This window comes from Triplophysa rosa, linkage group LG2 (assembly GCF_024868665.1).
Source record: "Triplophysa rosa linkage group LG2, Trosa_1v2, whole genome shotgun sequence".
Taxonomy (NCBI): Eukaryota; Metazoa; Chordata; class Actinopteri; order Cypriniformes; family Nemacheilidae; genus Triplophysa; species Triplophysa rosa.
In genome coordinates, this window is record NC_079891.1 from 9,137,874 (window position 1) to 9,161,014 (window position 23,141).

The 23,141-nt window shown below is 37.3% G+C and overlaps 1 protein-coding gene across 1 annotated transcript in view; it reads left to right on the forward strand.

Annotated features, from left to right (window-relative positions):
* stip1 (stress-induced phosphoprotein 1) overlaps positions 1 to 23,141 on the forward strand; it is a 75,906-nt gene that overhangs the window by 35,664 nt on the left and 17,101 nt on the right. Inside the window, exons 4-9 of the mRNA XM_057325295.1 lie at positions 1,528 to 1,666; positions 13,331 to 13,496; positions 14,504 to 14,630; positions 16,551 to 16,653; positions 16,802 to 16,922; positions 17,860 to 17,964. Coding sequence (XP_057181278.1) covers positions 1,528 to 1,666; positions 13,331 to 13,496; positions 14,504 to 14,630; positions 16,551 to 16,653; positions 16,802 to 16,922; positions 17,860 to 17,964 — 761 coding nt within the window. The remainder of the gene's footprint in view (positions 1 to 1,527; positions 1,667 to 13,330; positions 13,497 to 14,503; positions 14,631 to 16,550; positions 16,654 to 16,801; positions 16,923 to 17,859; positions 17,965 to 23,141) is intronic.

The window sequence follows — 23,141 nt, forward strand, 5'->3', positions numbered from 1 at the left end:
CACGAGTACTCGATTACTAGAGTACTCGAACGCGACAGCGACGATCGATAGTGAAAACGACGATCGATTGGGGGTTTAAATACAGTTTTTAATTATTTTCTTTCTTTCTGATTGGTTATGCTGGCATTTCGGGTTGTGCCCAGAAATTTGATTGTTGCGATGCGAGAGTTTGCGGTCCAGAGTCAAGTCCGGAGCGCAGAAGGGCATATTGAAAGCGCACAGCGATGCTTGGTTTCACTTTGATAAACCTGACGAAAATACAGTCTAGTGCAAAATGTACAGCGCCAAGCAGCATACAAAACATACAAATCTACTACAAGTTTGATCCGTTATCATCTTACACTCTGTCTAACGTTACACCGCACGCGAGCGGCACGATGCAACATGGCGAAAGCAAAAAGAAACTGGACGTTTGTTGCGTCTCTTTGCGCTGCATCCAGTGTGCACAGAATTTCTGTTTGTTGTATTCGCGCCGCTCGCGGGCAGGGCGAGCGTTTTCAATCCATTCCCATGGAAGCTGAGCTAGCGTTGCGCTCGCGGAGCAAAGCGAGTATACCTCTTCTCCACGAGCGCCACGTGAACGTGCGCTGAAGTTCATAAGAAATTGAATGGATTAAAAACGCTCACCCTGCTCCGCACCAGTATATTTGGAGACAAAATGTCAGGTGACACTACTATCAGACAGACTTGTCAGACGAGCATAAGAGACTTTACCGTCAGACACTGACAGACAGAAATGTGACATCTCACGCTGATATTTCTTTTAAATGTTTACTTTGTTTTCAAAAACATTGATTGTTAGATTATTAAAAATTCACTGTGTCGATTTAATTATTTACTCAATCTTATAGTTTATTAACATAAATTTTCGTATCAGTGTTGTAATTAAAATATTTTCATTGTCACCATGGTATGGGGGACAAGCCCTGCCCCCTCTAATGCCCCGCCCCCAATTAATCGAGTACTCATTTTTCAAACCTGTCCAGTACTCGAAATGAAATATGATCAGAAATGCCCATCCCTACTGTCTTAATCGTTCCCTGATCCCGTTTGCCTGTGTTCTTGCACATAGCACTGGTGCTACAGAGGTTGTGTAGCACTAGCCAAACAGTTGTAGCGCAAGTATAAAATGTCTGTTATTATCTGTACTACAGTATTTTTTCATCTGGGTGTTAAAGTTAACCGGTTGTTGTGCAGACGTGTTTGTTTGACGATAGCTTTTCTCAAACAGTGAAATGGTTGAAAAACGAACTTCTTTGCCAGTGCTGCTCTGATTAGTTTGTGTTCCTGTCCTCATACAGTGAGACTTGAACAAATCCATGATCGTCATGTTTGCTTTAGTAGCCCTATTTTGAAGCAAAACTACTCTCTAAATATGTGTTCAGGCAGTAGGATTCCACTTACGCATCAAAATATTTAACTATTTATTAACCTTACTGTGTTTTATTACATTAAGCATGGGAAATGTTCATTCTCAAAAATGGTGGGAAATGTTTCTTTTTTTAAATGTATTGTTTTGTTCTGCAGAGAGGAAGATGAACCCATTTTCTGTTCCTAACTTGTATGAGAAGTTGGAGGCTGACTCTCGAACACGGGGGATGCTTTCTGACCCCAGCTACAAGGAGCTGCTGGAACAGCTCAGAAATAAACCTTCGGATCTTGGGACGTAGGTGTCGGTCTCTGCAGCTGTAATTGTCCTTGTGTTTCTCGGGCTGTTTTATGACAACATACATACTGGGTGTTCAGGTCACTTCTATCATTCTGAAGGTGTTCATTTAGTTTTGTGATAGACTGGCTGTTTTTTAATTGAGTTTTTTTCCTGGTTTAAAAATAAATGCAAATGACATACATTAACATACAATTTATATAAACTGAAGGGAGAGGCACAAAACCTAAAGTTGTTATTTAAAGGGTCAAGGAGGGAAATTATGTTCCCTGAGGAGTAATTATGATCCTAAAAAAGATTTTTTGTTTTGCCACCACTATATATCCACTTTTGCCACCACCATACAGTGCTTCTCAAAAGTTCACACACCCAGAATCTGGAAAAAGCTGAAAATTTGGGAAAAATAAGAGGAATTTTGTTTATTTTTAATTTAGTCCTGCCCTGAGCAAGTTATTTCCTGAAAGAAACAAAGTTCACACCAGAGAATAACAGAATTTCTAAAAATAGCCCAGGGCAAAAGTTTACACCCCTCTGACTCTTAATACTGTATGATGTTTCCTGAACAATTAATGACAGTTTTTATGATTTGTCATAGTTGTTTGATGATTTCTTGTTTGTCCTGAGTCATTGAGCTGTTCATTAAATCTTCAGAAAAATGATCCAGGTCTTCCAGAATCTTTGCTTTTTCAGCATTTCTGGATATTTGATGCAGCAGTAACCGCATGATGTTGAGATTCATCTCTTTAGATTTAGGACAATCTAGAGACAAAAACTACAAAACACAACTATTACAATTGTTAGAAACATTCAGTGATGCCTATGAAGGCAACATGATTAATTTAAAGTCAGGTGGGTGTAAACCTCTGAAAATGACAACTGTTGTAAATTGTTTTTTTGTTTATACATCTTATTTTTTAATTTAGTAATGTCCTTCAGAAGATATAAAAATGCATACATGTTTCTCAGGAAATGAAATCTAAAACATGTATACCAAAATCATTTTCAGAGGTTTAAACCCACCTGAAAGCAAGAAACCAGCGAGTTTCTGTGCAGACACCGGAGCTTTAATGTTAACAGACTAAATCGAATTTCACCCGAACATTTACTGTACATGTGCTTGTTTTCTGAACAAAAACATTGTAAACCGTATAAACATGATGATCTTTTCCTGACGTAAGTGTTGTCTTTGTAGCATTATGTGCAATCTGCTTTATTAGCAGTTTTTCGTTCGATCTACGCTAGTTTATTCTGAAATGGTTACAAAATCTAAATGCTAAAAAACTTTTCTCAAACTTTAAAAAAAATATTTAAAAAATCGTATTTTTTAACTCACATTTTTATACATTATATTTAGGGGTGTAACGACTACCGGTTTCACAATTAACCACGATAAAAACGTCAAACGGTTAATAGTAATATGTCATATTGCAATTATCATTAAACCGTACCATCATTAAATGATAAATACTGTCCAGCGACAGCCAAAGTTAGCAACAGTATAACAGAGGCGCATCATGAAAAATGTGTTTTGTTCATTTATGTCAGGAGTGCAAAATAAACAAGCAAAATACTATGTTTTGATACGAGACTTGCATAATCATACATGTCTGCTCCCGTTTATTTATAATCACAGGGCTAGTCCAAATTGTGCATTATTGGGGAAATATAGATGTACTGAAACATGTTTACTTCATATTTCTTTAGACAGACTGATGAATGATGAGTTAAACTCTGTCTGTTTTAGGGCTGCAACTAACGATTATTTTAATTGTCGACTAATCTAACGAATATTTTTTCGATTAGTCGACTAATTTAACTATTATTATTTTTTATTAATCTAATAAAGATTTTTTTTGGATTAATCCTTTGGCAAACTTTGCAAATAAACAATAAGTTCTAGTATTTTCTTACATTATAAAGCAAATCATACTTTTTACTCCACTACATTTTATAAATAAATATTGTTGTTTTAACATTTTAATCCATGTTTACATTAAAATCACCATCTTCTTTTAATTAAGTAGTTTTAATTTTAAAAGTAAAAAAATACAGATTTTGTAAAAAAAATGTTTTATTGCACTTATGCTTTTTGTTGTCCTTATGTTGTTCCAATTGCTTCCATTGTTTCCCTCATCTGTAGGTCGCTTTGGATAAAAGCGTCTGCTAAATGACTAAATGTAAATGTAAAAACATTAAAAAATGTGTATATGAAATACTAGAGCATGATATATGCTCTGTATTTTTTTCCTCCAAGTAATATCCGACTCTATTTTCAGTCTCATAATATAATTGAGTAAAAGTAAAATACTACTATCTGTCTCTGTTTATTGTACAAAACTATCACCGACTAAAAGACTCTAATGCAGAGTGGCGTTAAAGCGAGCCCCGCGCACCCGCAACTCAGAATGATGCGCTTAATGCATTCGCTTCGTTATTTACAGTTATGCGCATCCCGGAAGCACAATGATGCGCTTAAAGCACCTACTCCTTCTGAAGTCCCGGGGATCATTTTGCTCCCCAAAGTAAATAATAGTTAGAACACAACGAGAAGAGATGTTATGTTACATGTTTAACACATAGTGCGTTGCATCAATCCGACAGTATACAGTTCAGAGGTTTCAGAGGTTTAAAAATAGTTATTTCGACGCAAAATATTGAGACCGCTTCCAGTGCTTCTAATAAGCTAAGCTATACTCGGCGAGTAACGTTAACTTACAGTCTCTAGCAAAATACATTTTAAACAAAACCATAGACTATCATCTTGTCATTGAAGAATAATGAAAACATTGGAACATCTTGGAAAGAGTACACACGCATGCTGACAGTGGAGATTGACAGACACAGCACCAGCGGAGGGCAGAGTTTCTTAATTATGCTATATTGGTTTATTCCTCGCATAAAGCTATCGAATGACATAAAAAGTGCATTGGTGGTTTCATGATAGTCAGTCCTTTTTGAAGCTTAAGTGTAATGTATGCAGGGTCACAATCTGCAAAGGTTGACATACACTAACTTACACTAGTACAATAGAGTTAATGTAAATCATTAATGTAAAGCGTAGTTTTACATTACAAAAAAGTAAATTACAAAAAAGTAATTTATTATGAAAGTCTACATCTACGTTCCCTCTCCGTCCGTTTGTGATTGCGTGTCCATGCTGTGATGATCGCATTCCGGGGGTAACGTTAGGGGGAATTCCTCCGTCCATTCTCTAACTTACTGCGTCCGAGGCTCTCGATCGCTTTTTGTCCGGTGAATTATACTTTCTCTTGTTCTGCTGATTAATTTACACACGCCCGGGAACAGAAACTGCTATTACAGCAGATAAACGTAAATAATACGAAGCGTCGACGCATTTCACGACAAGCGTCATTGCAGCACTAGTCTGTTTCATTGGTGATTACTCTTATTACTGTAGGTGTCTCCTGGGTCCTAAAGTACACACATTACCCTGACACATGCAGGCAGAAGATTTTAAATGAATGTCTAATTTACTTGAGGTTGTGTTCAACCTTAACAAGATCAACCTCTACCTAATGGCCCCATTGTGCCATGATTAATGTTAATGTTATTTATTTGATGCATAAGAAAAAGGGGCTTTTAACAAGTCACATCAATATACAACTTGATAGAAGTACTTTTTGGACAATTCCAGCACATTTTTTTACAAAATCATGATAATACTGATAATAAATATGAATATGACATGTCACAACTTTATGGAGACCGAGGCTTGTCCTGACAGTCACACACAGCTGCATCCAACAGCTATAAAGTGCTGCCTTCAGAGGCTGCATTTCAAGGCAGGAAGGCATCAAAGCAAGTCCGAATCCAATGTTTGTTTAATCGCTACTAGCCGCTCTGCTACCGCTAGCATGGTGCAGAGTGCGCAAACAATTAAAACATTTTTCACACCCCGCTAGATCGCCTTTATTTGTAAACGTATTTAGTATACCAATGTTGGATTTTGCCGATAACTAAGGTGGGCAGTACCTGCCAATAACGATTAATTAACAAGTTTTTTTTAATTCATTCCGAATCAAAATATAACACTAAGTAAAATAGCAATGAAGTTTATTAGGCTGCAACAATAAACAGGCTTGCCTGACCATGAAACGGTAATGTTCCTTTAAATAAAACTCCTAAATATTAACTGTATTGATAAGTATTAAACTCAACTGTATGGTTTAATCAAAAATTATAAGTAGGTGTTTCTTGCATCAAATTAATGACATCTGAGAGATCAATTGTAATATTTTACAACATTACAATTAGGGTTGCAGAATTCTGGAAACTTTCCATGGGAATTAATGGGAATAAACAGGGAATTTACAAAATTGCAGGTTACCCTATAACAGGGAACTTAAATGGAGTTGAATAAAAATCTTGCAGATTAATCTTTGTTAAAACAACCAGATTTAATGCAATTTCAGTTGCATTTCTACCCTGCACAATTATCAATCACATCCCCACAGCACACTGCTTACTGCAGGGCTATTGAGACCACACACCCTACATGCGCTGTGCATTCTTCTATCTGCACACATAATAATGTAAAAAATGTCCATGATATTACACAAATTTATGTTTGAAACCATATGCTGTACAGGTGCTCGTCATATAATTAGAATATCATCAAAAAGTTGATTTATTTCACTAATTCCATTCAAAAAGTGGAACTTGAATATTATATTCATTCATTACACACAGACTGATATATTTCAAATGTTTATTTCTTTTAATTTGATGATTATAACTGACAGCTAATGAAAATCCCAAATTCAGTATCTCAGAAAATTAGAATATTACTTAAGACCAATACAAAGAAAGGATTTTTAGAAATCTTGGCCAACTGAAAAGTATGAACATAAAAAGTATGAGCACGTACAGCACTCAATACTTAGTTGGGGCTCCTTTTGCCTGAATTACTGCAGCAATGCGGCGTGGCATGGAGTGGATCAGTCTGTGGCACTGCTCAGGTGTTATGAGATCCCAGGTTGCTCTGATAGTGGCCTTCAGCTCTTCTGCATTGTTGGGTCTGGCATATCGCATCTTCCTCTTCACAATACCCCATAGATTTTCTATGGGGTTAAGGTCAGGCGAGTTTGCTGGCCAATTAAGAACAGGGATACCATGGTCCTTAAACCAGGTACTGGTAGCTTTGGCACTGTGTGCAGGTGCCAAGTCCTGTTGGAAAATGAAATCTGCATCTCCATAAAGTTGGTCAGCAGCAGGAAGCATGAAGTGCTCTAAAACTTCCTGGTATACGGCTGCGTTGACCTTGGACCTCAGAAAACACAGTGGACCAACACCAGCAGATGACATGGCACCCCAAACCATCACTGACTGTGGAAACTTTACACTGGACCTCAAGCAACGTGGATTCTGTGCCTCTCCTCTCTTCCTCCAGACTCTGGGACCCTGATTTCCAAAGGAAATGCAAAATTTACTTTCATCAGAGAACATAACTTTGGACCACTCAGCAGCAGTCCAGTCCTTTTTGTCTTTAGCCCAGGCGAGACGCTTCTGATGCTTCCTGCTGCTGACCAACTTTATGGAGATGCAGATTTCATTTTCCAACAGGACTTGGCACCTGCACACAGTGCCAAAGCTACCAGTACCTGGTTTAAGGACCATGGTATCCCTGTTCTTAATTGGCCAGCAAACTCGCCTGACCTTAACCCCATAGAAAATCTATGGGGTATTGTGAAGAGGAAGATGCGATATGCCAGACCCAACAATGCAGAAGAGCTGAAGGCCACTATCAGAGCAACCTGGGCTCTCATAACACCTGAGCAGTGCCACAGACTGATCGACTCCATGCCACGCCGCATTGCTGCAGTAATTCAGGCAAAAGGAGCCCCAACTAAGTATTGAGTGCTGTACGTGCTCATACTTTTCATGTTCATACTTTTCAGTTGGCCAAGATTTCTAAAAATCCTTTCTTTGTATTGGTCTTAAGTAATATTCTAATTTTCTGAGATACTGAATTTGGGATTTTCATTAGTTGTCAGTTATAATCATCAAATTAAAAGAAATAAACATTTGAAATATATCAGTCTGTGTGTAATGAATGGATATAATATACAAGTTTCACTTTTTGAATGGAATTAGTGAAATAAATCAACTTTTGGATGATATTCTAATTATATGACCAGCACCTGTAAGCTATTTAGCAAAAATTTACCATTGTAAAAACAAATACTCTGACTGAGCAGATATTTAGGTGAGATAATAAAAAACTGTCTAAAAAAAGACCATCCCCACAAACAATCCCTTAGTCACCTGGTTGGGAAATCCCCATCTTCCAGACTCTGACTAGGAATATTGAAGCCACAGTTCTACATTTGAGTTAGAAGATTACGTCCATTCAAATTGATATTACTTGGTTAAATATATTTTATCTATGGTATTAAATAGGGATGCACCGAAATGAAAATTCTTGGCCGAAACCGAAAAAGAGGAAACCAAGGCCGAAAACCAAAACGCCGAAAGAAATTATGCCAATTATTAGTACCATTGCATTTATGGCTATGACTGTGTACTAACTTTACTAAAATCAAGGCATTGCAATTGCATAAATTAATATTAAAGTTTCAAAGAATAAATCAATTACAAATTATGCAAATATTTATTTAGCACATTGCAACAATGCACAGTATAAAATAAAATTCAAACTAAAATGTTTAACTTGACCCCACTCATGTGTACATTAAATAATAATGTACAGGCCTACTGGCCTGCTGAAAGGTTGTAAAATTAAATGTTCTCTCATAAAAACAAAGTGCATTTAGGTCAAGTGCATTTAAAATTTTTCTCTGTAGGACTACTACAAGAAAGTGCATTCAGAACAAGTGCAACTGCTTAAAGATACAACAATATTTTCTCTGTAGGCCTTCAACATAATAGTGTATCAAAACAAAGACTGCCATAGCCCATATGTTAACTGTAGAACTTTAACAACAACAAATGCACCAAGAATTGCAGATGTGCAAAGTGGATAATAAATATTTAAACACTAGACAAGCCCATTCTACTTCTTGAGGTAAAGTGGCAGGTTTTTCTTGATGAAGAGTAGCTTCTCTGCTTTATCACAGTGAAGTCTGTTCCTCCTCTCATCGAGAACATGAGCTGCTGCACTGAACAGTCTCTCGCTGTCAGTGCTTGTGCACGGAGCAGACAAGTACTTGCGTGCCATCTTTGCCAGGTCAGGAAAGCGGCCGCGATTATTTCTCCAGTAGGCAAGAGGGTTATCACTTCTGGGGATGGGGACTTCAGACAGATAACCATCTAGCTGTTGAGCGGTTGAGCTTGTCATCTGCCTGACATTTGAGAACGATTTGAGAGAGTGTATTTAAATAGGGCCAGTGCATAAATAAACATTTTTATCAAATTAAAAAAAATATGTAGCAGAAATATGGCTACAATCTTATAGTCACATATATAGTAGCCTAAGAACAGAATAGCCTACCTATTATTTGAGGCACTTTCTTGCAGGATTTCACTGAACATATCAGACAACGAGGGAGCATGCCCCTCATCTGGTGCAGAGAGACGAGTCTTTTTTTCTGCGCTCTGATCTCCTTCTCCTGCGCTGTGCGCTGCTCCGTCTCCGTCTCCACGCGGGTTCTCCGCATCCATCGCGGCCTGGGTCATTTCTCGTGCTCGCTGCTTTATTTCCGCATCCAAATAATGGTCTTTATAACGTGGATCAAGTACAGTCGCGATGAAGTGCAGAGGATCCGAATAGATCTCAGTGAAACGTGTGCTGACAGACTCGAAGAGTGTACTTTTCATTGTTTTCACTCCGTGGTCCGTCTCAACCTCTTTGCTTAGGAGACGCTTTAGTGCTGCGATTAAAGGAATAACGTCCGCTACAGATGCATCAGAGGAGCTGATCTCTTTAGTTAGCTGCTCAAAGGGGGCAAAAAGAGAGAGAATGTTCTCTATTAAGACCCACTGGTGTGAAGTGAATGTCGCGGGGAGCTCGTGATCTGCGCTATATGCAGCCAATACTCGCTTTTGAGCAAAGAGGCTTTGCAACATGTAAAAAGTGCTGTTCCACCGCATACTCAAGTCTTGCTGAAACCGTTTTATTGGTGTTCCAAACTGATCTTGCATAGACTGCAAGCGGTAATAGGCCAGCTGAGAATGTTTAAAGTGGCCAACAATTCTTCTGCCTATAGCCAGTACGTCTTTTACGCTGCGTTGAGACAACACTCCCTCATTCACAGCCAGATTTAGTGTGTGGGCCATGCATTCCCTTCAGCTGGCTGTCTTATATCGCTTTTGTCATATTTCTTGCATTGTCACTGACAATGACATGCACTTTAGATTGGTCGATATGCCAGGTGTCGAACATATTGGCGAATGCATCAGAAATGGCTGCTGCTGTATGTGACCCTCGAAACTCTTGTGAATGGAGCATAATCTTTTGCAACTGAAAATCAGCGTCAATCCATTGTGCGATTAGACTGAGCATACTGGTAATGCTGAAGTCTGAGCTCCATATGTCTGTCGTGAAACTGATTGCTGAAATATCTGCAGCTATATGCTCATGGACGTGAGTTGCAACAACACTAAACAGCTCATGTAAACACACCTCTGAGAAATGTCGTCTGCTCGGCATGACATAACGGGGCTCAATGTGCTCGATCAGCCTATGAAATCCCACATCTTCTATGACAGAGAATGGCTGATCATCTAAGGCAATGAATTCCATAATCTTTTGTGTAATGCCCTTTGCCTTGCGTTCCTCTCATATTCAGCGTAGCGATCGGAATGTTTGGATTTCAGGTGATAAATTAAACCCGACGTGGAGAAAGTCTTTGCAGATGCACCCCCTCTTGAAATTTCGGCATTACATGTTTTGCAAATCGCTGTCCGTGGGTCTTTCTCAGATATGAAATACGTCCACACCACAGACATGTTGCTTCAGACAAGCACGTGCAGGTAGCGATTTCTGTTTGCGTCATCACACCATTTCGGCCGTATTTTTTCGGTGATAAAAGTCTTTTGGCCGAAAACTGAAAATGCACTTTTGGGCCATATTCGGCCGAAAATTTTCGGTGGCCGTATATTCGGTGCATCCCTAGTATTAAAGTTTAACTAGCAAATATCAAAATGTGTTTATTCAGTAGCTAGCCAGCCAGTAAATCAGATATGTTAAATGTAAGCTAGCACGATTTCATTGAAATTTATGAGGCTAGCTAACACAAGCTGTGATGCTCTTTCTTCTACTTTCTGCTAACCAGTTTTCAGTCATCATACAGAAGTACAGTAGGCTACTGGTCAGAAGTTTGGACACATTACTGTTCTAAATGATTTTGAAAGAAGTTTCTTATTCATCAAGCCTGCTTTTATTTGATAAAAAATACAGAACAAAACAGTAATATTGTAAAACATAATAGTTTTCTGTTTTAATAATTTAAAATGTAATGCATTTCTGTGAAGCAAAGGTGAATTTTCCATACCCATTACGCCAGTCTTCAGTGACACATGATGCTAATTTAATCAATTTGTGCTGTTTATTATTTTTATAATGTGTGATTCTTTCGAATAATAAAAAGTATTTTTATAAAAAGTATTATATAAAAAATTTTAAATCCACAAATAATGTAGCCTATTCCGCTCCATGCATAGTGTAGTCTCACGTGTGCGTATCCACAGGCTGTCAGTATTATTTTTATTTCCGCCTCTAGAGGTCGCGGTTTTACTCTGTACTCCCTCATTGCATATCACAGTAAAGCTTTCCCTGCTTTTTTCAGGATCAAATGCAACCAGGAAATCTATCGGTGGGGATTTTTGCCGATTAACGATAGTTATTGTTATCGGGGCCGAATAATCTGCAAAAACGATGAATCTGTCGACCTCTTAATATTTACTGTTACAGAGAACAAGGGCTTCCAATACCTCCTTCACGTCAGACCTAATTGTGAAAGTGCCATGCGTTAGAAGTCACAAGGCACTTCAGTCAACCATTACAAAATTCCTTTCGGTTTTGGGCATTATTCCAACAAGATTTAATGCTGTTCTGTTGGTTCCCATCTGCCAGATAACATGCCACCAGTAGAATCGATGACATTCCAGTAGACACTTATAGTTTCCATTAAAACAAATACAATTCCCAATTATAACCATATAACCATAACCTGGAAGTTTGGCCTAGTGACCTGAATTCCAGAACTCGGATAAAGAGCATAAAGCAGGGACAGAATTCAAGAGCAGAATTCAAGGAGAGGAGCCCAGAGGAAGAGCATATCTCTCATTTCCTTGACTAAACCCAACCTGAAGACCACATTTAACACCCATTGTACTTGACAGTAGCCTTTTATCACTATCAGCACCTCTGTGAGTTCAAACGGGTATCAGAATAGTCACAATGTTTCAGTATAATTTGATAAGGCTTGAAGAGTATCTAGGAATTTACTAAATCATGGAGAAAGCCGAGGGTTTATTAATTGAATATATAGTGTATTAAGAAAATGTATAAAAACATGTTTTAATTGTGCAAACAAAACAACAATGGTTAGGATTTATTGTACAGGTAAAAAAAATAGGACCTGTGACTATCCTGTTACCCAGTGGTCAACGTTGTTTAATCCCAAGATCCTTAGCCGACAAGTTCTATATTTGAATAGTTAAGAGCTAAAAACAGCCCATATTTTCCTTCCCCCTAACCTTCTACGCTAACTGTATTCAATACTTTTATTGAACAGATCATTAGGATCGTCAATGTTAACTGTTAAGCCTCTAAAGTTGTTATATTTAGGGCTGTGAAGCGATTACAAATTTTTATCGAATTAATTACATGTGGCGATAAATCAAATTAATCGCAAATTAATCACACATCACATTTGGGGCCTAAATATAATTTAAAGCCATTAAAAGGCAATACAGAAAGTAGCATCAGATGTTCAGAAGCTTAGACGGTCATAATTTACTTTTTTAGAGGCTGAATTATTATTTGTATACAATTAAAGACCAAAACTGTTTGGTTAACAACATTCTTAAGAAATACAGTATCTTCCTTTTCCCCAAAGAAATAGTCATTCAGGTTTGAAACGACATGAGGGTAAGGAAATGTAAATAAGCAGAATTTTCTTTTTTGGGCAAATATTGGCAAATATAACCAATTTATTAGTATTGTTATTATTTAACTTTATTTTAATACTGTTTAAATTATTTGAAGAATAAAAAACTGCCAGTAGGTGGCGGTCATTAATTCATTGGATTCACTACATTTATTCATGAGCAACTGAATAATTGATTCACTCAAGAAACGTATTCGTTTAGAAATTCAACCACGCTGTATGTTCTTCAGAGATGCACAGCACTTCTGAAATAATTTTGTTAAAAAAAATTAAGAAATCCGACAATGGTGTCTGTTTTAAGGTGTTAATTATATTTAAGTTAATTGCACAGCCCTAATATTTATCATTTTATTCAAATTATTAGATGTAGTATGTTTATTTGGCTCAACTGGTGTATGTGGTAAAGCGTAGTATGAAATTTGGTTATGTTGTGACTACAAAAAAGTCTTATTGAGCCTAGTCTATATATTAAAAATCATTTGTATGCATTTTGATCACATTCTGATCACAAGAGCAGGTACATTTTATTACTACTTGTAACTTCTATTATCCTTATTTTTATTGATGGTAGGAAACTGCAAGACCCCAGGGTCATGACCACCCTCTCAGTCCTGCTTGGTCTGGATCTGTCTGGCATGGATGAAGAGGAGGAACCAACTCCGCCCCCTCCTCGTAACCCCAAGGAGACGGCTCCACCCCCTCCCAAAGAGGAAGATCTGCCTGAAAACAAGAGAATGGTACTGATTGCCAATTGGCCATGGACCATGTTTGGAGTGAAATACTTATGTACTGCTTAATGCATATTTTGCAGTGTGTACTGTCTAGTTTTGTGTTTTTCCCACACATATATGCCCTTTTCACAATGACGTCACTTAACTTCCGCCTTTTTGCAAAGCAGTGTATCATAACATCCGTCTTGCAACAAACAAGAAGAAGAACTTCCGTTTTGCCGTCGCGCTGGAATTTAACAACAGTGAGAAAAAAACTGACAGAACACGTATTGAAGTACTTATCCTAGCACCTTCGCTAACACAAAAAGAAAACAAAACACTTACCTTCATAATCAAACAGGTACAGTTCAACGAAGAATTTGTATCCTTTCTCTAGCTTTGATCTTGTCGTTAGCGAAAATTTGTCTGCAAGACGTTGTACATCATCTAGACGTATTTGTGGCAGATATGCAAGCCACTTGGTAAACTCCATTCTGAGGCACTAGCGGAAGTAACTTCTTCTTCTTATTGAGTTTTACTGGCGGTTGCCAAATCAGCTTATACAGTAGGTGCATTACCGCCACCTTATGAACTGGAGTGCTAGCGGAAGTAATGATACACTGCTTCGCGGCAGCACGGAAGATGCGTGACGTCATGTGAAAAGGGCGTATTGCATGCTGCAAAAATAGTATTAGTATTTAGTATCATTCAATAGTATGAGTATCATTTTATGTAATGTATATGTAATATTTTATACACTATTTGGTTAAGGGGCGGTTTCCCAGACAGAGCTTAGATTAACCCAGCAGTAGTCCATAGTTAAATTTGGATATTTTCAGTAGCTTTTAATAATTCTTGCCCTGGAAATGAACATTTCTGATGTGCATCTTGAGACAAAACAACGACACTGGTATGTTGTAAGAGATCTCAGTTTTCAGTTAAGAAAGCTCAAACATGCATTTTAGTCTAGGACTTCCCAAACAGGGCTTAAGGCAGCTAAACCATGTTGTGTAACCCTAACTGTGTTCCGCTAGGCCTCGAAGGAAAAGGAGCTGGGAAATTCAGCATATAAGAACAGGGATTTTGCGGCAGCTTTGAAACACTATGAAGAGGCTCTAAAGAATGATCCTACCAACATGACCTATCTGTCAAATCAAGCGGGTAAGAGTTATACAGGCATGAGAGCTGTGGTGCTGTAGTTTACCACATTCATGTGCAATATTCTCAGTATGTTTGTGTGCCCTTGCTGTACACTTGGTAATAAATGATTAAACTGTCTTTCTATGACACTTTAATTCAGACACATAAGACTCAAGAGTGAATCGATGATCTACAGTATAACAACACTTACACTCATGTCTAGTGATTGACCGATATTGTTTTTTACCAAATTTTTTGCATGTTTATGTGCGTTTTATGTGATTTTTATATGCTGAACCGTTATTTCTTTAGTTATACTGTACTTCATACTGCTTTTTCCTCATTTCAGCCATCTGAAAAAAATGTTGAAAGTTTGCAGTCTTTCATGTTAAATTTCATTTTCTTATTACAACAATAAATATAACACTAACAAAAGGCAAAATAAAGGTAAAAAGTCTAATATTTTCAAAGGAAGTGCATAAATACAAGGGGAGTCACATCAATTTTGCAGAAAAGTTATAATATTCAAATTAAAATGTGAAAATCCTTTTAAACTACAGTTTTAGAAGGTATGTGCCGTTTATTAGACTAAAAAGACTGAGGAATAATTTGCTGAATAGCAGTGTTTCCGACAGGGTTTTTTGAGACTCTGGCTTGTATGGCTTGTAAACACGCGGGATTGTCCTGTGTAACGTTACTTTGACTTAGAGAAAAAGCGATGCATTTGTCTTGAGTACCTTCACTTATAGAAAGCAGTGTGCATGGTTTGTAAACACATGACGGGTTTGTCATGGGTGCTTTCACTTATAGAAAGCAGTGTGTATGGTTTGTAAATACACGACCGGTTTGTCATGTGTACTTTTGCATATAGATAACGTGACGCATTTGTTAGAAGTCCGTTCGCTTATAAACATACCTGTCAACGCTCCCGTTAGAATCTCCCGTTTTTCACACCCATCTCCCGCCACCCTCCCATTTTGTTATTTCACCCGCGAAACCTCTGGACGCAATCGTGGGTCTCACCCCCGAAAGCGGTTGTGACCGGACAAACGGGGACCGCCTTCGTGATTGGCTCTGGGGAAACCGGTATGCTTATAGAAAACAATGTGTTTGGTGTTCAAAGACGAGATGCAGTGTTTCTCTTTCACTTTGTGTGACCCTTCTTTCGTGAGTACTTTCACTTATAGAAAGCAGTGATCCCCTAGTGAACCCCTAAGATTTATATTACATTTTGTGTAAGTAGAAAAAAAACTGAACCGACATCCCACAACCTGGCTACTGAGCAAAGCTGATAGAGATGCAAGTAGCGATGTGTCACAATAACCAAAGTTGCAGCTATGACAGCGCACCACCACAAGAACAATATGTAGGTGAAAAACGGATATATTTAAAGAATGTAATCACAATGTACACTTTATATATACAAGCAACACACGTGCCTCTCGAGATTCGAACCCGAGACAGAAGAGCAAAAGAAACAGATAAACAGTGTACAGGACAAATGTACAGTGTACAGTGTGACAATGAATGTCATTTTGTGCTTACCTTGTTTCTGTTTTTATATATTAACTAATATTATACACCACTTTAAGTTGCACTACATACATCACACTTTATTCCATTTCGTTTTGTTTTATTACTATAATTATCTTTCTTTTCGTTTGTTTACATACTTGCCCTATTTGTACGCAGCCCAGCTGCCAATGCTTTGGCAATACGAATGTACATTTTATCATGCCAATAAAGCACACTTAAATTTAAATGTACAGAAAACACTAGATTCGAACCCACAACCTCTTGGACCAGAGGCTTGCGGTTTATCATATGTGCCACTCAGTTGACATGCTTGATCAAGGATCCCGAGGAGAGCTTTCAGAGTTTCAAACAATGACATTGACCAATCCCCGAAGGGGCTGAAACGATATCTTTACTCTATTTCAGCTGTGTATTTTGAAATGGGGGAGTTTGATCAGTGCAGAAACCTTTGTGAGAAGGCCATTGAGGTGGGCAGAGAGAACCGAGAGGACTACAGACAGATCGCTAAGTGAGTGTTTGTGCATTAAGTTCCATGTCTCTTAATTGTCTAGTTCTAACTCACTGCAGCTCTAGAACAAAACAAAGCCACAAATGTTAATTTTTGGTTTTGCTCTAGTGTTTACAATTAAATACTTATTTTCTCTCTCTGGTTGCAGGGCATATGCCAGGATTGGAAACTCCTACTTTAAGCAGGAGAAGTATAAAGAAGCTGTCCAGTTCTTTAATAAGAGTCTAACAGAGCATCGCACACCTGACGTTCTAAAGAAATGCCAACAGGTCAATTGACATTTATAGTATTTTGAGTTGAAACGTTCAATCATACTATCGATCAAAGGTGAATATTTTAAGTGCAAAAGCTCTGTTGTTATTAGGCCCCAAGTACCAAGAGGTGCAGATTGTAGAGGGCTGCAACAGAGGCGCTAAAGCCCTATTGTTATGCTTTTTCATACCTGTTAAAAAAATTAAGTAGTGGTTAGGTGTGCGTGTGGTCAAAGGGCTGGCTCTGTAGCACCTCCAAAATCAGATTATGGTTGAGATGAAGTTTCTCTGATGTACCCAGTTTGGTATGATTGTTGCTCTCAGCCATGTTGGATGGAATGCAGTACGGTAATGTGTTTAAAAGGGATAGTTCACCCAAAAATGAAAATTCTGTCATTTACTCTCCCTCAAGTTGTTCCAAACCTGTATAAATGTCATTGTTCTTGTATCTGACTAAGGTAATCGGAAGAAAGTTAGCAATTTTCAGTTCTGGAACATCATTGACTACCATAGTAGGAAAAATTAAAAGGGTTGTCAAATGTCCCTCAGACTGTTTGTTCTCCTAAATTCTTTAACATTTCTCATTTTGTGTTCAGCGGAACATTTTTTTTCTACTATGGTAGTGAAGGATGTCCCAGAACTGAAAATTGCTCACATTCTTCCAAATGTCGTTCTCTGTGTTCATCAGAATAAAGAAATGTATACAGATTTGGAGCAACTTGAGGGTGAGTATTACTGGGTGAACTATTCCTTTAAGCCATGGTAGCCCCCCTCAACACAGCACATAAAAATTCGAAAATCATGCAAAGACTTACTTATCCAGCATTTTCAGCTTCCACCTGTGACCTCACATTTATGGCCCACAATAGTGATAATGCGTTCAGCCCTGAAGGCCATCCAGAATTTTGTGCCACTGAAGAGTTGGAGCAGTCTTTTAAAATTCTTTCACTTGCAGGCAGAGAAGATCTTGAAAGAACAGGAGAAACATGCCTACATCAATCCCGATTTGGCACTGGAAGAGAAGAATAAGGGCAATGATGCCTTTCAGAAGGGTGTGTTTCCATTACTATATATATATATATATATACAGGTGCTGGTCATATAATTAGAATATCATCAAATTCCATTATAACATATTCCATTCAAAAAGTGAAACCTGTATATTATATTCATTCATAACACACACACTGATATATTTCAAATGTTTATTTCTTTTAATTTGATGATATAACTGACAACTAATGAAAATCCCAAATTCAGTATCTCTGAAAATTAGAATATTACTTTTTTTAGAAATCTTGGCCAACTGAAAAGTATGAACATGAAAAGTATGAGCATGTACAGCACTCAATACTTAGTTGGGGCTCCTTTTGCCTGAATTACTGCAGCAATGCGGCGTGGCATGTATGGAATTCCAAAAGTGACAATATAAAAAATAAATAAATACAAAAATAATTCCATGAAGAAATGTAAAAAAGCAAAAATAAATGAGTATTTATACTTTTATTTCCTTATTTATGGGTAATTATATATTTTTTCACGCTTATTAATTTTTTCATTTATTTATTTATACATTTATTTATTTCCACTTTTATTTATTTCCACATTTATTCATGTATATATGTATTTATTCCTACATTTATTTATTTTACATTTATTTATTTCCACTTTATTTATTTATGTATTTCTTTGTCTGTATGCTAATGAGTGGGGGCGTGTTTCACCTCAGACATTAGCAATCGATCTCAGAGCGGCGTGCTGAAGCTTTGAGGCCACAGGGACACCTTGTGGTGTGACCAAACGAAACGAGGTTGACGAAGTTGCATAGAGAAGGCAATCGAGTCATTTAATATCACCCTAACTGTATGTAGATAGGGTTACCACACATAGCCTACATACTCTTTATTAGGGACATTGCCGTAAAACATTATTCGGTCGAGATTTCTAAAATGTCTTTGCACACATGAACAGAAACTGCACAACAACAGGTCTGCTATGAGACACTTGGAAGAATACACTTGGACATGGAAGCGCGTGAAATTATCCACTAGTGATCACATTTATTGTAAATGCGCTGGATGGAGCTGATAAGAACTTGAGTTGTTTGTCGATGAGACTCGCACAAACCAGCTCAGAACGCCGAGAGAAACCAGCGCATTTCACTGAAGTCTACGCAAGCATTATGATCAATGCGTTTGAAACGCGTCTGCAAATACAGTTTACATTCGCGTTTCCTAACTTTGCAATGCATAACACGTGGCATTTCGAATGCTTAAATTATAACGCATATTTCCATAGGCGTAATTTGCGGGTGGACGGGTGGGTCATGTCCCCACCACTTTTTGCCAAAGTCAATTTTGTTGCTTTGTAAGCAGAGGCAATTTCTAACAACTCCGCCCATCAGTTTCAGATTGGAATAGACAAAGTGTAAGAAACGCACACGAACATCAACTTCTCCAGTGGCGTAGAGCGCAAAGCGTGTTACCTACTTCATGTCGTCGTGGGTTCGGGACTGCTGTCCGCTGAACTTTTTCCCTGTCACATATCAGATTGTAAAGGTATTTATTTGTAATAAACGATGAAAATATTTGAAAATGGCTGTTCAAGTCATACATGTACCAAACATTTTGAGCTTAATTGCACTTTGATGCTATATATTCGTCCTTATTGTTCTCGACATGCCGTTGCTATGGTCTATTGCAAGATTAATTACATTTTGATACTTGATAGAAAACTCAAATAAATGGAAAAAGTCACAGCTTTGTAGTTTCATGAGTTCAAAACAAAATTTAGAAAGTTTGTTGTATATTTGTAGCCTATCTGGCAATGCCTGTATAATAAGTGAAAATAAGATTTTTTTTAAGATATTATTTTTCCATCTGTTCCCCTGTTTAACTTACTTGAATGTTTGTCCTTATTAGCAGGGGGTTCCCAAACGTCTCAATCCTTGACCCAGCAACAGGTAATCTGTGTCAAACACACATTTTTAACATGGGGAAAACACATTCGTTTCAATAGTTTTTATTTTATCACAAATTAATATGTTTAATTACGTACGGCAACAGCCATCCTTACATATAATAAAGCACAACATGCTTTAAATGATCTATTAATGAAAACATGATATAGTTTAAAAACAAATGGAAGCAGATCTGATATGTGGAAATTTAGAATGGTGAGTTTAGCGGATTCGTATGGTGGCGTATTGCTGCCACGTATTTTTCCACTCATGTCGTTAAAACGAGATATCTCGTTTTAACGACATATTATTTCGGTTTAACAACATGTTTGAGTGGAAAAAATAAAATGTAAGTGGCAGCAATACGCCACCGTAGTAAAGGGATAATATGACGTCTCATAATAATTACACATTAATCTATTACGTGAAAGTGACATGTTTTCTAGCTGGACATAGGTAAAATGTCATGTTTTTGAACCACGGGCCGCTGTACGGTACACTAAAAAAATCCTTAAAATAGGGCACAATATACTGTATTAATATGAAGGAATTTTCTGTATTCATTTTTACAGTTGTTTTACTTGTATTTTACATTTTGCACTGCATTAAATTGCATTTTAGCATTAACGAAAATGTCCATAAAATAAAGGAAAAAGTACTGGTAATGTTCTGCAACTACTTTATCCGTTTTTTTACGGGATTTCTTTTTTTACAGTGTAGCCAAAATCAAGAGAGCGATTTCTCTTCTGAGTTGTGCTTACGGATACAGAATATTTAATAAATGTTTGACTGACAACAAATCCAGCCTGAATACATTTCAGATGTAGTAGTTTATATCCACGAAGCTTCCCATAACGGTCTAGTTCATCAACGAGGAATAATGCCACTTCCAATGGGTCCGCTCAGCTACCACAGTGACGACCAGACCATATTCGTTGCCACGACGTACCAAATAACGTTTATGGGCCATGACGAGTACATCCCAACAACCAAACAGTTAAAATCGTTTTTATAATTGTATTTAAACACATCGTCCCTCGCATGGAGGATTAAATTAATTTGTGATTTAATCTGTGCATTAAAGATTCAATTTTATGCATAAATAATTTTCTAGTTAAATATGTATTATACAAAATATGACGATTAATAAAACTTAATACAGCACTGTACATCAGCATCAGACACTTTATTCAGATAGGCTACTGAAGTAAATGACATAAATAACCAAAGACTTCAACTCAATGTAGAGGATTCAAAGCAGATATTTATTGCAAAGATTAATAAATATTATCTTTAAGCTTAATATTACATTCTTGTTTTACCACAAGTTTAGCAGGATGTCCGTTTTTTAGATACAACTATCAAAAGCTTCTTCAGTTACACTCGCAAACATCAGGGTCCGTTCATTTAAACGCGCCAAATCGATCGAAAATGTGTTTACTCTCACATCTGTGAGGTACAAAGAAAAAAAGTTAAATAACCGTTAATGTTTTAATGATGCCAGAGTGTGGCTCTTTGCAGAACAGAGAACGCGCGTGCTGGACAAGCGCGCGCATTAAATAAATAGGAACAGTTTTAATTGTTTTATCTTATTAAACTCCAGTTTAATAGCTCAGTTAATAGCACCAGTTCAGTTAATGAACCATCTCGTCAAAAAACTGAATTGGTGTGACCAAACGAAACGAGGTTGACGAAGTTGCATAGAGAAGGCAATCTAGTCATTTAATATCACCCTAACTGTATGTAGATAGGGTTACCACACATAGCCTACATACTCTTTATTAGGGACATTGCCGTAAAACATTATTCGGTCGAGATTTCTAAAATGTCTTTGCACACATGAACAGAAACTGCACAACAACAGGTCTGCTATGAGACACTTGGAAGAATACACTTGGACATGGAAGCGCGTGAAATTATCCACTAGTGATCACATTTATTGTAAATGCGCTGGATGGAGCTGATAAGAACTTGAGTTGTTTGTCGATGAGACTCGCACAAACCAGCTCAGAACGCCGAGAGAAACCAGCGCATTTCACTGAAGTCTACGCAAGCATTATGATCAATGCGTTTGAAACGCGTCTGCAAATACAGTTTACATTCGCGTTTCCTAACTTTGCAATGCATAACACGTGGCATTTCGAATGCTTAAATTATAACGCATATTTCCATAGGCGTAATTTGCGGGTGGACGGGTGGGTCATGTCCCCACCACTTTTTGCCAAAGTCAATTTTGTTGCTTTGTAAGCAGAGGCAATTTCTAACAACTCCGCCCATCAGTTTCAGATTGGAATAGACAAAGTGTAAGAAACGCACACGAACATCAACTTCTCCAGTGGCGTAGAGCGTAAAGCGTGTGTTACCTACTTCATGTCGTCGTGGGTTCGGGACTGCTGTCCGCTGAACTTTTTCCCTGTCACATATCAGATTGTAAAGGTATTTATTTGTAATAAACGATGAAAATATTTGAAAATGGCTGTTCAAGTCATACATGTACCAAACATTTTGCGCTTAATTGCACTTTGATGCTATATATTCGTCCTTATTGTTCTCGACATGCCGTTGCTATCGTCTATTGCAAGATTAATTACATTTTGATACTTGATAGAAAACTCAAATAAATGGAAAAAGTCACAACTTTGTAGTTTCATGAGTTCAAAACAAAATTTAGAAAGTTTGTTGTATATTTGTAGCCTATCTGGCAATGCCCGTATAATAAGTGAAAATAAGATTTTTTTAAAGATATTATTTTTCCATCTGTTTCCCCTGTATAACTTACTTGAATGTTTGTCCTTATTAGCAGGGGGTTCCCAAACGTCTCAATCCTTGACCCAGCAACAGGTAATCTGTGTCAAACACACATTTTTAACATGGGGAAAACACATTCGTTTCAGTAGTTTTTATTTTATCACAAATTAATACGTTTAATTACGTACGGCAACAGCCATCCTTACATATAATAAAGCACAACATGCTTTAAATGATCTATTAATGAAAACATGATATAGTTTAAAAACAAATGGAAGCAGATCTGATATGTGGAAATTTAGAATAGTGAGTTTAGCGGATTCGTACGGTGGCGTATTGCTGCCACGTATTTTTCCACTCAATTATGTTGTTAAAACGAGATAATATGTCGTTTAAACGAAATAATTTTCTTGTGTAAACGTCATATTTTTCCCGTTTTAACGAGATATTATATCATTTTAAACAACATATTTTTCTCACTGGTTTCATTAATAGACAATTCAAACGGAATTGCATGAATTCGGTAAATT